The sequence below is a fragment of the Pinus tabuliformis genome, chromosome 3_1 (assembly GCF_031772625.1).
Source record: "Pinus tabuliformis cultivar Carrire ecotype Pingquan chromosome 3_1, CPIR1, whole genome shotgun sequence".
NCBI classification, from domain to species: Eukaryota; Viridiplantae; Streptophyta; class Pinopsida; order Pinales; family Pinaceae; genus Pinus; species Pinus tabuliformis.
The window spans coordinates 188343435-188359180 of NC_142301.1; the positions used below are offsets into that span (position 1 = coordinate 188343435).

Below are 15746 nucleotides of genomic sequence, written 5' to 3' on the forward strand. Positions count from 1 at the left end.
TTCTTGGGTGAGAGCCACCGCTTCTAAGATATTTCTGTCTTTAAGAAACCCGTGTTGCTCTGGAGACAGATGTAGAGATAGAGTGTTTCTAATTCGAATAGCTATAATATTTGATATGACCTTGTATAATACGTTACACAATGAGATTGGCCGATAATCTGAAAATGTGGAGGAGAGCTTTTTCTTTGGAATTAGAGCGATATATGTTGAGGAGATTTTTTGGCTTATGAAACCCTGTGTTCTCGTTTCCTTGACCATCTTTAGGATATCTGTCTTAAATATTTCAAAGAAGTGGATGAAGAAATCGATGGTCCACCCATCCAGCCCGAGGCACTTGTCCTTCTGGAATGATTTCATTGTTGCCAATAATTCTTCTTCTGAAACTTCAGCAAATAGAGCTCTGTTTAGACTTTCATCAAACATAGTGGGGTACGGGTCTATTCCCCATAGAATATCCTCAATATCGCAAACAGAATCCTCACTGTAAGCCCTTTTGTAAAATTTCACAACTTCTCTAGAAATAGCCTCCTGTGAGGAGTGAGAATTTCCTTCCTCATCCTTGATCTCCCAAATAGAGTTTGTCTCCCTTCTCTTATTTGCAAACCTGTGAAAAAACTTGGTGTTTTTATCTCCTTCTCTGAGCCATAATGCTCGACTTTTGAGCCTCCAAGAGGCCTCTTCTTCTTATAATATCTTTTGTTTTCTTTTTTCTAAATCCCATATATGTTTTATGATGGTGGACGTCATGGAGGGATTTTTAAAAAGTGTAGATAAGTACTCCAGTTTCCTACATATGTCCTTTAGCTCCTTTTTATTGGAGGTCGATTTCTCTTTTTGCCATTTTTTAACCTCCTTTTGAAGAAATTGCAGGCAGTCAAGGAATTGCCGGGAAGAGTCATTTTCCTGCATGGGAGATAGCTTCCATGTATCATTTATAAATTTGTTGAATTGACCATCAGCAAGCCATGTACAATTGAACTTGAAAGGATATCCAAATCTGCGTCCAACATATTTCCATTGAAAAGAAATGGGGAGGTGATCAGATATGAAAGATGGTATGATGTTCATTGTAGGAGGCCCATATCTTTTTATCAGTCTTTCATGGAAGATAAATTTGTCTAATCTTTTCGCCAGATAGGAATTGTTGGATTGCCCATTGTCCCAAGTTGGTCCCTGACCAACAGGCAGGATATCAATAAAATTATTTTGTATAATAGATTCCCAAATGAATCTCCCCATCGGATCATATTTCCTGCCATTGCCCCATATTTTGTCATTACAAAAGGTGCAATTAAAATCTCCACCAATTATAAAAGAGTCAATTTCAAGTAGTTCAGAAGAAAGAAGATAATTCCAGAAAGGGAACCGGTTTTTATATGGAGCATAAATATTCAATATGTGAATGGGGTCTGAAGATCCACGGAAATGGGCCAGCACAAGAATGCCAGCGAAACATTGAAAAGCAGCAGCCGTAATCCATTTAGGGTCCCATAATACAGCTAGTCCTCCAGACATGCCCACAGCATTTGAAGCGACCATATGCCATGTTGGTAGCATCTGCCTGAAGTAAGAAATGGTTTGTGAGCTATCGTGCATGGTTTCCTGTATAAGAAGCATTTTAGGTTTTGAAGAGACAAAAAGATTTTTTAGGGCCAGAAATTTGGGGTCAGCTCCAAGGCCCCAAATGTTCATTGATAGAATGTCAATCATTTGGGAACATCATTAGGCCGACATGCTCTAAGAGGCCTTTTATCAGGAATATCTTCAGCTGCAATTTCTGTAACAGGAATGTCAATTAAGGAAAGATCCCGGGTTGACGAGTCCTGTCTTCCCTTCCTACCCCGGAAGTGTCTACTACCACGCTTCTCTTTGCGGCGGACAGTTATGTTTCTAGCCGAATTAGGGCTAATATTGGGCGAGGGGGAACGATTGGGTCGATGGACAGTTAATGGCTGAAGTTTTAAAGACGCTTTTTTAAGGAGGTCAATATCCTGATCAAAAGAATTACGGGGAGAGGTTCAAGGGGATAGTGGAGGGGAAATAGGGATATATGGAGCCTTACCTTTGCGGTCAGGTACATGTCCAAGGGATGGAGGTTTAGGGGAGTGAGCTATATATGGAGATTTATTATTTATATCAAAAGAGCGACCAAGTGAGGGGGAAGACGGGAATCTTTGGATGGGTGGAATGTGAGAGGAAGAGGATTGGGGCGATGAAGATATGTATTGAATATGGGCAGACGCAGGATCAATACATGGAGGCTTAGAAGATGCAGGAGGGAGGGGAATCTCAGGGTCCAGTTCCAATTCATGAGGCGGAGAAATATTGGAGAAGCTCGTTACTCTGGCCGACAGGTCAAAAAAGGACAGCGAGGGAGTCTTAGAAACAGTGGAAGAATGGGGTCGATCAACAGAATAGTTAGAATTACGATTTGTAGGGTCCACAGATACAGATCGAGATTGCGGAAGACTGGCAGATCAATCTAGGGAACGGCCTTTCGGTGAGGATAGGACGTCATTGGTTATGACTGGAGCCCGATAGACCTCCATGGTGTTAGGCCATTCATATGCCGAATTTTCTCTTTCATATGTCGAAAAAGGAATATTTACAACATGGAACCTTTTCTTCCGTTTACCGCCAGGGCGACGAGGATAATTACGAAAAAGGTGTCCAGTTTTGTGACAATTTTAACACCTAAATGGGACGCCCCAGTAATCTAATAGTTGTTGAATTTTGGACAGCTCCCAAGTTAAATCAATAGACTTTGGAAAACCCCCTCTGAATTCCTTTTCTATGAGAATCTAGGCCACCCGCTTGTCTTTTGCCCCAATACACCTAGGATTGACGTATATGAATTGCCGAATAGCATTTCCTATTTTTTCCATAGATTCTTTGGTCCACAGCTCAAGAGGCAGGCCAGGCAATTTTGGCCAAATGTAATTGTTTTGGGGCGTGCAACGAAGCGGATTAAAACCGATAAACCATCTGTGCAGAGCTAAAAAGCTCTTCTCTTTCACCCAGGGTTTCGAATAGATAATTTCCAAGTCACGTACCCTAAGGAAGTGGAAAGTAGATATTTTATTGAGAATGATTAATTAATTCTTTTAACTATCTTTACATTATTTGATAAGAGAGAAGTAGATTAATTAATTCTTTTAACTATTTATTGTATTGAAATATATCTTTTATAACCTAATATAAAAAATATATATAATTCCTTCATAATTCTATATAAATAATAAAATAATTAAACATGTATAATTATTTTAATGTTAATATGAAATTTAAATAAAATATCTATAAATATTAATAAAAAAAAATAGTAATAAAAAAAAATTTAATTTCTATTTTAATTAAAATATTTTTATTTCAACCTTTTATGTATAAAAATATATATTATGAAAATATAAATTTTATTTAAATTTAAATTTAAAATAATATCATTAACAAATATTTCATTATTAAAAATAATTAAAAAATATTTCATTATTAAAAATAATAAAAAAATATTTCATTATTTGGGCTCCCATTAGTCATGCGATCAATCAATCTAGATCTAACGGTCATGAGCAAACATAAGTAGGTTGTGTAACGAATTCCTTTCCTGGTACTAGAGTTGTGCCTCATTCTGTCGTGTGCTTTAGTGTTAGGACACTCTGCAACTTCATGGCGATAGAGGGTTTCAACAACTAGAATTGCTTCCTTTTGCAGGTATTCAAAGTGCACAACCTCCCTGTTTGACATTTTGAGAGTTTAATGGCGATTTGTTTGAGTTTATGCATTTACTTGGTTAATTACCCTGTCTGTGCAGGTAACTCTTCCTGAATCACGGTGAGGGAGAGACATATTCAGCTTGTGTGCTCAGGTAACTCCTACCCCATTGCAGACATTGGGTAGAAGACATTGATATCAGGTATTTTACTCAGGACCCTCGTTTGGGAGGTGCGTCAGCAAGGCACAACCTAAAGGTTCCACTCAATTAGTTGTTTTGTCCTCGAACCCTCCATTATTTCATTTCTACCCTCATCGAAGCTCTGTTAATTCAGTTCCTTGTTTTTTTTTTTTGTCAGAGGTTAGGTTTTCGGCTACTCTGCACTTGTTAATAATTATTCTACCATTTTTCCAGGTTTTCCTTACCCTACAGTTACGATTGCTTACCTTTCACAGACGGTTCTAAGTTGGCATAAACTATAGTTATACCTTGCAGAACGAAGTTTGCAATGCTTTAGGTTGGTTATGTATTTGCTCAACATTTTTGTAATGTGTGTATATATATATGTGTGTGTGTGTATTTTGGGGTTTCATCCCCTTTTCACTGGACAAAACCGTTCAGTGGTTTATGACAATTTTCTTGAGATATGAACTGAGCAAGTGGCTCTGCCTTGCTGGATGCTCTGCAACTTCATGGCGATAGAGGGTTTCAACAACAGGAATTGCTTCTTTTAGCAGGTATTCAAAGTTCACAACTCCCCTGTTTGACATTTTAAGAGTTTAATGGCGATTTGTTTGAGAGTTTATGCATTTACTTGGTTAATTACCCTGTCTGTGCAGGTGACTCTCCCTGAATCACGGTGAGGGAGAGACATATTCAGCGTGTGTGCTCAGGTAACTCCTCCCCATTGCACACATTGGGTAGAAGACATTGATATCAGGTATTTTACTCAGGACCCTCGTTTGGGAGGTGCGTCGGTATGGCACAACCTAAAGGCTCCACTCAATTAGTGGTTTTGTCCCCGAACCCTTCATTATTTCATTGCTACCCTCACCGGAGCTCTGTTAATTCAGTGCCTTGTTTTTTTTGTCAGAGGTTAGGTTTTCAACTACACCTTTTTTCTTTTGATGGATTGGGGTCTCGGCTACTCTGCACTTGTTAATAATTAATCTACCATTTTTCCAAGTTTTCCTTACCCAACAGTTACGATTTTTTACTTTTCACAAAGGGTTCTAAGTTGACATAAACTTAGTTATACCTTTGCAACTTTGTAGGTTGGTTATGCATTTACTTGGTTAATTATCCTGTTTGTGCAGGTGACTCTTCCTGAATCACGGTGAGGGAGAGACATACTCAACTTGTGTGCTTAGGTAACTCCTACCCCATTGCACACATTTGGTAAAAGACATTGATATCAAGTATTTTACTCAGGACCCTTGATTGGGAGGTGCGTCGACATGGCACAACCTAAAGGCTCTACTAAATGCTGGAAGTATCAACTTCTCAAAGAGTTAGATGCTAATGCCACTGCTCGGATAAGAAGGACAAAAGGGATTATAAACACTGTAAGAAGATGAACACATTTTGAGTTTTCTTTTTATCATAATTTTTTTTTGAACTAAGTAGGTTGAATAGTGAACTAAAGAGATTAAGATTATAAAACTAGACGTTAAGACTAGGAGGAAAAAGGCCTCACTTTTTTTTTTGCGAGGTAATGAATGCTGTGGAAGCCACCTGTAATCAAGAAATATGTTATATTTACTATCTGTTTCTTTAATTTTTATTAATACAAAAGCATTTTTTTATTTAAAAAAATGGTTCCGAGATAACTCATAATATTGAACCAACAACAGAATTTGGAGCCCAGAAATGGTCTTGAGAACCATTCACATTCCGGATTGTTTTCCAAAATGCAACAAGGTCCGGTATAAAATTACTCTTAACAAGTTTTGTATTTTATGCAACACTTTATGCTAGCTATAAAGGATCTTTCCAAAAAATTAATTGCATTTCATTCTGGTTTCTATTACATTCTATATCAACGCTTCCTTTTCAATATGGTTTCTGTTACATTTGTAATCAACGCATATCGAACAGCGGAATGACAGCTACAGTATCGAAGAGATTCATTAAAAACTTGTTCAGAATAAAACAATACACATTGAAGACAGGAAAGCTCTCTATAGTACCAACGAGATTCACCAAAACATTGTTCAGAGTAATTAACATAAAACAACGAGACTCAAAATTTGAATCTGACCAAATGAATAAAAAGACAAAGACTATGAATAACACTCATCTTAAATATAATCTCTCTGCTTGTCCTCCATTTATAAGGCCGGCATAGTTCGCCCTAATTTGCAGTAGGTGATAAACTCATCTTAAATATAATCTCTCTGCTTGTCCTCCATTTATAAGGCCGGTATAGTTTGCCCTAATTTGCAGTGGGTGGTGATATCATACCCAAAAGATTCGCTCTCCTAATGGATATAGATTCTGCCTGGATCGGGCTACTACCTAAATTTAACTTGACTCGACTACCTAAATTTAACGTATTTTAACAAATATAACCTCTGTTTGTGCTAGGTTTGCCTTGTCTGTGCTAAGTTTGCCCTATTTAGCTGTAGGCGGTGATCATACTGGCTCTCCTAGTGGACATAAATTCCACCTGCTTGGCAAAATCAAGCATCACTTCTTTCAGTCCATCGAATTTACAGAATCGATCCATCCATGCACTCAGCAATGGCATTTTCTCTGGATCTATAAAACACTATCGGTAGCCTTCTCGAGGACTTTGATAATCGCTGACAAACCACCCAATGCGATGTCAAGCAAGCCGATCTGATCCCCTCCAAAATACGGTTTTCCTGAGAAGCACTGGTTGGTTCGCAGCGCTTCCTATCAAAAGAAAGTTTGTAACGCTATCTTCCACTGCTTTTTGTAGCTGCTCGCCATGGCCAGCGAAAACTCCTCGCAGACATGGATAGAACTGAGGGGCACACATTAAAACCAGGAGTATATTGGTTATTGAATAGAAAAATAATATTTTTAACTTTCGATTATATGGACTGCAATGATAAGCGGGTATGTGAAGAATGAGCTGTTCCATGAAGCAATTCAACTCTATTCTCAAATGCAATGTGCTGCTATACAGCCTGATAATTTCACATTTTCCTGTGTACTTAAGGCCTGTGCTGCCTTATCAGCTCTGCAACAGGGCAAACAGATTCATAATCACATAATTCGACTTAATGGAGTGAAGCATGATGTGGCTGTAGAGAATGCCCTTGTGGTCATGTATTCTCAATGCAACAGATTAGACATTGCACGCCAAGTGTTTGACACAATCTCTCATAGAAATGCTGTCTCTTGGAATTCTATGATTTCTGGTTATTCTCAAAATGGGTATCCTGAAGAGGCCCTAGAATTGTTTCGTGGAATGCAGAGTGATGCCATGGAGCCGAATTGGATCACCATTACGGCTCTGCTCCTGGCCTACGGATACTTGGGAGTTGTGCGACAGGGGAAGGAGATTCATGGGTATGTAATTAAGAGTGAAATAGAGGCTGATGTTTTGGTGGGAAATGCCCTCATAGACATGTATGCTAAATGTGGGAGTATAGAAACTGCGTGCAAAGTCTTCGATGAAATGCCAGTGAGAGATTTGGTGTCGTGGAATACAATAATTGCAGGGCAGGGAATTAATGGGCGTGGGGAGGAAGCCATAAAATATTTTTTTCGAATGCAGGAGGATGAAGCAGGGTTGAGGCCAAACAGTATTACCTTTATTTCGCTTCTGTCTGCATGTAGCCATGCAGGCCTCGTCGAGGAAGGATGGCTATATTTCAAGAGCATGAGTGAAGATTATGATATCACTCCTGAGGTTGAGCACTATGCATGCATAGTGGACCTTCTAGGTCATGCTGGACGAATAGAAGAGGCATACAAATTCATCCAAGAAATGCCACTGGAACCCAGTTATGGATAGAACTGAGGGGCACACATTAAAACCAGGAGTATATTGGTTATTGAATAGAAAAATAATATTTTTAACTTTCGAAGACACAAATAGCAGATAAGGAAAGGATCGATGAGATACGAATGCATGCGATTACAAAGAATGAACTAAATTACCTTATCATCTACAAAGGCAGCCCAGAAACGAGCAATTGCTCGGTCATATGGATCTTTGGGAATTCTTGTGAACAGGGTTCGATTTCAGCAGCAGCTCGCTCTTAGCTTTGAGATTCTCTTCCGCGAACTGTTCATCGATACTTTTAAGAGCCAGTGTTATGCGAACCCGCGCACAATGAAGGGACTCCGAGTCATACCAAACTGCTTTACCTGCCGCTTTTCTCCCGTTTTTTTAACTGCTTTACCTGCCGCTTTTCTCCCGTTTTTTTATTTCAGTTTTCCATCAACGATCAAAATTCGTTCAATCGTCTAACACCACAAATCCACAGTGGCGGCCAATTCATCTCAAAGGGAAACGCTTTACGGCGTAATAATTTTCAAAACATCATCTATACAGTAATCATAATAAAAATTCTCAAACACTATAATAATAATTTTCTATTTTAAATTTTTATTTTATGTTTTTTGAAATAATCAAATATAAACCTTTTAATTTTAATTATAACAAAGTTTAAAGATAAACATAAATTTAAATTTATAAATTTATAAATTTTATTTTATTTTAAATTTCAATGAATCCTCAGTAACAGCTCTACTTGCAACCCGATATAAATCGGAGTGTTATGATCAAAGTTATTGGAGTTCAAATCCCTTTAACTAACTCGCAGGAGGAGCAACCTAGACACCTAAAAGTTATAGTGGAAGTAACAGCTCTACTTGCAACCCAATATAAATCGGAGTGTTATGATCAAAGTTATTGGAGTTCAAATCCCCTTAACTAACTCGCAGGAGGAGCAACCTAGACACCTAAAAGTTATAGTGGTAGCAGTGAGATTCAACCCCATATCAAACGAGTACAAAACCAACCCAATTACCAATTCTCATGATCACTAAAAAAATCCATATTATTTTTAATTATAATTCTAAAATAAATAAAACCCAAAAATAATTAAATATAAAAATTTATTTAAAATATATATATTTATTAAACCGAAGCGATTAAAAAGCGCTGATTACCACTTTTCTCATTATCATTTACCATAAACCCAAGTGCTCATATTCTTTGCTACCCATTTTCCCGTATATTAATTAAAAAGAAAGAAAAAAATTGCCACCACATTCTAAATGTGTATTCAATGGTTTATTTTATACACATAAATAAACAAAGCTCGCACCTTTTATATATATATATATAAATAAACAAAGCTCGCACCTTATATATATATATATATATATATATATATATATATATATATAAACAAAGCTCGCACCTTTTATATATCTATATATATATATAGATATATATATATATATATATATATATATATATATATATATATATATATATATATATATATATATATATATATATATATATATATATATATATATATATATATATATATCGAAGTGCTCGTGTTCTTTGCTAACCCATTTTCCCATACCCCATATTCAATGGTCTACTACTATAATACTGGTGTACCTTCTGCACATTAATAGAAGAAAAACTCACACTTACTTTATATCGAAGAACTTACTACCCTCTTCGTGTGTATTCAGTGGTCTACTACTATAATACTGGTGTATTTTCTACACATTAATAGAAAAAAAGCTTACACCTCCCAAAATACAGTCATGGTTATATTACTAGAAAACATAAACTTTAAACTTTTTGCTCTCACAGACTGTTCAAGTCAACATGGTTTGTTGAATTTTTAATACAGAACTTATTAGCAGCATCAACATTACAAGCCAAACCACAGTTCTAACATAGATGCCTATCTAGTACATAGTTTATCTCTAACATCAACATATATGGCTATCTACTCCATAATTTATCTCTAAAATCCCAGTGGATTAGGATTAGTTGCATTTTGTTTGGATTCCCTTCGGTAGGTTAAGCCGAGGATAGTGACCATCTTAATAAACCTTCTGTTGAGTTCCAAGGGGAAGGAAACCTTTGTAAACTCTATATTTGCAAACTATTTTACCATGTACTCACCTAGTATGATTTCATTCCACTTGAAATCTCACATTAGTGTCTCCTCAACAATGCCTAAACACTGATCTTTGGAACGTCGTATGCACTAAACAGGCATCAGCTAACCGAGTCACCATGAAGCTGTGACACTTCTGATGGAACACTTCACTCTGGTTCTGGTTTTCAAGTATCTTCTCTGCGAGAGGGACTCATAACTTTCCGACTACTCAAATCCAGAGTCTCAGTTTATACGTCACTAAAGGCATGATTAGCATTCGAAAAGCAGAGGGACTCCATAACTTTCCGACTACTCAAATCGGAGTCTCAGCTTATCCGTCACCAAGGCCTGGTTAGTAATACAAAATTTTGAAGTTCTAAACCGAGTCTCCTCATTTTTTTCATTGCATTTTCTGCTCTTTTCATGACATTAATTTTCTGCTCTTTGCATGACATTATTCAAATGTCACTTGTACTCGTAGGAACTCATTGTGTGTGGAATTAAATTCTGCGACTGACAAGTATCCACTTTGCATTCATTTTTGTAACACATCAAGAGAAAAAAAAAAAATAAAAATAAAAAATGAATTTTCATTGTATTTTCTGCTCTTTTCGTGACATTATTCAAATGTCACTTGCAGGAACTCATTGGTTTCCCCTCCCAAAATGTTTACCTCGAAGAATGACATTATCATCTTGAATCTGGCTGATTCTTTTAAAGTTGATTTTGATATTACTTTTTTTATTGGGAGACTCATTTTTTACCAGAAAAATTCCCCTAATAACAAGGAAGAGAATTATGATTTATAAGAAAATTAACAGACCGAAAATGATCACTTAGTAAAAATGATAAAAACGCTTAGTTTTATGATAAAAAGACGTCCCTCCATAGCAGGGGCTGAGACATCCAACAAAACATCCCAGCACAGTATAGACATTCATCTTCTGAATGAACGCAATTCAACCTCCTTCCTATTATAAATGTAAAGATGGCAGGAGTTTTATAAGTTCATGACCGGCCGTGTAGCAAGATCCGTTGAACAATAACTTCATAGAAATCTAGAATCCATCAGGGTACATGATGAAAGAGCTTCAGCTCCTTTAACCACAAATATGAACATAGTAAGATTGGCATCAGTTAAAAGTCATCAATTATTTACAAGTAACAGCCGTGTCATTGCATGTAGTGAGATAATAGTTCAAAAGAGTAAACTAAGAATAAAATATTATATCGTTACAAAGAATCTTACAGAAAACAGACCATCAATGCTACGAGAACTACTACACTACTACACACTTTTTATGATGAATATATTACACAAACCCTCTTGGGCGTTGTCACAGGAGGTCAGATTATCTTCAGATACGGAATCACACTACAGTCAAAATTTCTTAACTATAGCTTGCAATTGTGCCATGTTCGGCAGAATCAGCACAGTACACAAACAACTGTCTTCAATATCACAATGCCATCAGTTACCAGCGTCTTTTCAGTGGATCTTACTTGGTGACTTATCACCAAAATGAAGGATCACAAGTGCCAAGAAAAATGCCCTAGAGAACAAATGACGAGAAATATCAAGAACACTGCATCTACATGCCAACAACATCCCATCAAATTAGGTAAGAGAATTATCAAATCCTGAAAAAGCTGTAATAGAATGCTCAAGCCCTCTGAGCGGTATAGATCTTCGATGTCAGAGAAGCCTTTCCGAATCACAAATTAATTTTGGAATAGACATGGTTGACCAGCAAATGGATGTTTGAGCCACTTAGCAATTGATGCCACACTGTTGTAGGTCTGGTCCTTTGATCCTGGTTGTGAAGGGATCTATACGAACCCATAACAAAGAGAAAATAGATGCCAGAAGAATTGACCAAACAATAACAATAGTTGGAGTGCGGTTCTGGCGACCCATCAAACCCTTGAGGAAAGGATAAAGGTGAACAATCACCCAAAAAGCAAAAAAGAGTTTCCCAAACAGGGGACCCCATGATCTATAACCGGTACTGATAGCATATGAGATGCCCGCCACCACACCTACAATGTTAATTATAAGCAAAGTGGTTGGGGGGATAAGGAGAGCAGTCCATTTGATCATATACAACTCTGCAAAATCACCACCTTCATCTGAAGCTTTTGAGGTAACAGTGAAGTTTGTGTCAACGCCAGCAAGGACCTTTAGTAATCCTTGAATGACTGCAAAGAGATGAGCAGACACACCTCCAATCACCCAGAACTGCTCATTCCTCCACCATTCATCAATGCCAACCCCGCTCCATCGCATTTCTAGTATGCCAGTAGCAAAAATGGATAAAAATAATGAAATGAACCATAAACTTGCAAGAGTGCTAATCTGCAAATCGACAAATGAAAGTTAGAAGGGTCAGAACAATCCAACGTCTGTTAAAAGACCAGTTTTAACCAGATAGTGAGTAGAGGCTAAAAATCTACCTCGGGAATAATGAATTTCCCAGTAAGAAGACATATTGCCGGCAATGTACAATATGCAAGTAGAGGAATAGAAGTGATAGGATAAACAGTGGTGTTTATATATGCCAGCCTCTCCAAGCATTTGAGCCTTCCAGTATAACCATACCAAATTGGAAAATGCCTGCTAAGAAGAATTTCCACAGAGCCCAAAGCCCATCGCAGAACTTGGTTCAGACGATCAGAAAGATTAATTGGAGCATATCCCTTGAATGCAGGGCGAGGAGGCATACAGTATATTGATCGCCAACCACGAGAGTGCATTTTAAAGCGAGTCAAAATATCTTCTGTCACAGAACCATATATCCAACCAATCTGCACAAGATACAAAATCCCAATCCATTAAAAAATAAAATCTCAGTTATGCTAGGCCCAAAGAACCAAATATAGGCACTATTATTCGCAAATTGGTGGTTATGGTTTTACCTCTTTTCCCCAATCTGACTTGCCTTCATAACCACAGCTGATTACATGGATTGCTTCTTTTAATAAATCAGCAGGAGTTGCAGATTGTGGCACGCCGCCATTCTCCATTTGAGTGGATGCCACAAAGACAAGGGATTGACCAAATTTTTTCTCCAAGCTTTTTTGGAACACCAGCGGGGATTTTTCATCATCAAATCCTGTGTATAGTTAGCAAACAGTGAAATATGTAAGGCAGAGGCAAATATAAAAATGTGGCATCTAGTAGCTTAAGAAACTGTTTAGAAATTGGCACTTACCTTCCACACCTCCTTCTATGTCTTCTAGACTACTAAATATGGGGACAGTTGAATCAGTTGGCCTGTCTAATTTTTTTGTGTCATTGTACTTCTTGTTTGATTTTCTGCTCTTCTTTCTAGGTCCACAACAGCTTGAAAAATGGATCTTACCTTTGTGAGGAGGCTCATAACCATAGAGGGCTTGCCTGTTGAAAACGCATCATGTGCCCACATAAACAGGCCCCTGTATCCCATCCAAACCCTTCAAATTGATCTGCAAACAATCCAGTACAATATTTTAGTTTCAAAAGCGCATAAAGCAGCATACGCAAATGCAAATCTGTAACAATGCAATTTGATCAACACTCACATCAAAAAAGACTGTATTGTGATTAGCATATCGATCATTTCTGTCAATGCCATCAAACCTTTGAGGGAACTGAACATAACAGACTTTCTTCCCAAGAGTAGGATCCATCATAAAACACATGGCCTCACGAAGGGCCCTGCTGTTGTTTATATAATGGTCACAATCAAGATTGAGCATATAAGGGCCATTGGTAAGAACTACGGAAACACGAACCTGTAAATAAATAACAAGAGGAACATTCTTACTAAGAACAGCATAATTTTAAAAAATCAAATTTAAAAGGCAAAATAACTTTTCTAGATTTTGGTTTAGCAAATTACTTACCAATGGTTGCTAGATGAGCACGATGGGTGAGGAGAGTGGAAATGCTACTGGCAACGTAATGGAAATTAGGATTTCTGGGTGCAATCTAGGAGCAGTGGTAGCTGGTTGTGAAGTAGCTCAGAGATTGGAGGGATGTGTGCAGCTTATGAACCTTCCCAGAAGTGCAGGAAGCATTGTATTCAGGTCAGAACAGGTGAGTATTTGATTAATTTTTCCTTTTGAATGGATTCTGCAGGGTGCAGAGTTCCTGACCAGATCAAGCTTTATATGGTTACTTCCACAGGCATAAGCCAACTTCATACAAGCAAAATCGGCAAAATCAAGCATCACTTCTTTCAGTCCATCGAATTTACAGAATCGATCCATCCATGCACTCAGCAATGGCATTTTCTCTGGATCTATAAAACGCTATCGGTAGCCTTCTCGAGGACTTTGATAATCGCTGACAAACCACCCAATGCGATGTCAAGCAAGCCGATCTGATCCCCTCCAAAATACGGTTTTCCTGAGAAGCACTGGTTGGTTCGCAGCGCTTCCTATCAAAAGAAAGTTTGTAACGCTATCTTCCACTGCTTTTTGTAGCTGCTCGCCATGGCCAGCGAAAACTCCTCGCAGACATGGATAGAACTGAGGGGCACACATTAAAACCAGGAGTATATTGGTTATTGAATAGAAAAATAATATTTTTAACTTTCGATTACATGGACTGCAATGATAAGCGGGTATGTGAAGAATGAGCTGTTCCAGGAAGCAATTCAACTCTATTCTCAAATGCAATGTGCTGCTATACAGCCTGATAATTTCACATTTTCCTGTGTACTTAAGGCCTGTGCTGCCTTATCAGCTCTGCAACAGGGCAAACAGATTCATAATCACATAATTCGACTTAATGGAGTGAAGCATGATGTGGCTGTAGAGAATGCCCTTGTGGTCATGTATTCTCAATGCAGCAGATTAGACATTGCACGCCAAGTGTTTGACACAATCTCTCATAGAAATGCCGTCTCTTGGAATTCTATGATTTCTGGTTATTCTCAAAATGGGTATCCTGAAGAGGCCCTAGAATTGTTTCGTGGAATGCAGAGTGATGCCGTGGAGCCTAATTGGATCACCATTACGGCTCTGCTCCCGGCCTGCGGATACTTGGGAGTTGTGCGACAGGGGAAGGAGATTCATGGGGTATGTAATTAAGAGTGAAATAGAGGCTGATGTTTTGGTGGGAAATGCCCTCATAGACATGTATGCTAAATGTGGGAGTATAGAAACTGCGTGCAAAGTCTTCGATGAAATGCCAGTGAGAGATTTGGTGTCGTGGAATACAGTAATTGCAGGGCAGGGAATTAATGGGCGTGGGGAGGAAGCCATAAAATATTTTTTTCGAATGCAGGAGGATGAAGCAGGGTTGAGGCCAGACAGTATTACCTTTATTTCGCTTCTGTCTGCGTGTAGCCATGCAGGCCTCGTCGAGGAAGGATGGCTATATTTCAAGAGCATGAGTGAAGATTATGATATCACTCCTGAGGTTGAGCACTATGCATGCATAGTGGACCTTCTAGGTCGTGCTGGACGAATAGAAGAGGCATACAAATTCATCCAAGAAATGCCACTGGAACCCAGTTATGGATAGAACTGAGGGGCACACATTAAAACCAGGAGTATATTAGTTATTGAATAGAAAAATAAGGAAAATAGCAGATAAGGAAAGGATCGATGAGATACGAATGCAGGCGATTACTAAGAATGAACTAAATTACCTTATCATCTACAAAGGCAGCCCAGAAACGAGCAATGGCTCGGTCATATGGATCTTTGGGAATTCTTGTGAACAGGGTTCGATTTCAGCAGCAGCTCGCTCTTAGCTCTGAGATTCTCTTCCGCGAACTGTTCATCGATACGTTTAAGAGCAAGTGCTATGCGAACTCGCGCACAATGAAGGGACTCAGAGTCATACCGAACCGCTTTACCTGCCCCTTTTTTCCGTTTTCTTATTTCAGTTTTCGATCAACGATCAAAATTCGTTCAATCGTCTAACATCA

At 38.1% G+C, this 15746-nt stretch overlaps 1 protein-coding gene and 3 pseudogenes across 2 annotated transcripts in view; 3 read left to right on the forward strand and 1 right to left on the reverse strand.

The window, feature by feature from the left end:
* Positions 1–15746, forward strand: part of LOC149186432 (putative receptor protein kinase ZmPK1) — a 292721-nt pseudogene that overhangs the window by 70335 nt on the left and 206640 nt on the right. The gene's annotated exons all lie outside the window — the stretch shown is intronic.
* Positions 6786–7700, forward strand: LOC149186433 (putative pentatricopeptide repeat-containing protein At3g23330 pseudogene; annotated as a pseudogene).
* Positions 11009–14040, reverse strand: LOC149186434 (putative cellulose synthase A catalytic subunit 2 [UDP-forming]). The gene is made up of 6 exons (XM_089411003.1): positions 13711–14040; positions 13387–13599; positions 13038–13290; positions 12742–12938; positions 12280–12630; positions 11009–12181 (listed from the first exon to the last, which is right to left on the reverse strand). Exons 4-6 carry the CDS (start codon positions 12847–12849, stop codon positions 11597–11599), a joined length of 1044 nt encoding a protein of 347 aa, XP_089267129.1. The 5' UTR covers positions 12850–12938; positions 13038–13290; positions 13387–13599; positions 13711–14040; the 3' UTR covers positions 11009–11596.
* Positions 14422–14901, forward strand: LOC149186435 (pentatricopeptide repeat-containing protein At3g12770 pseudogene; annotated as a pseudogene).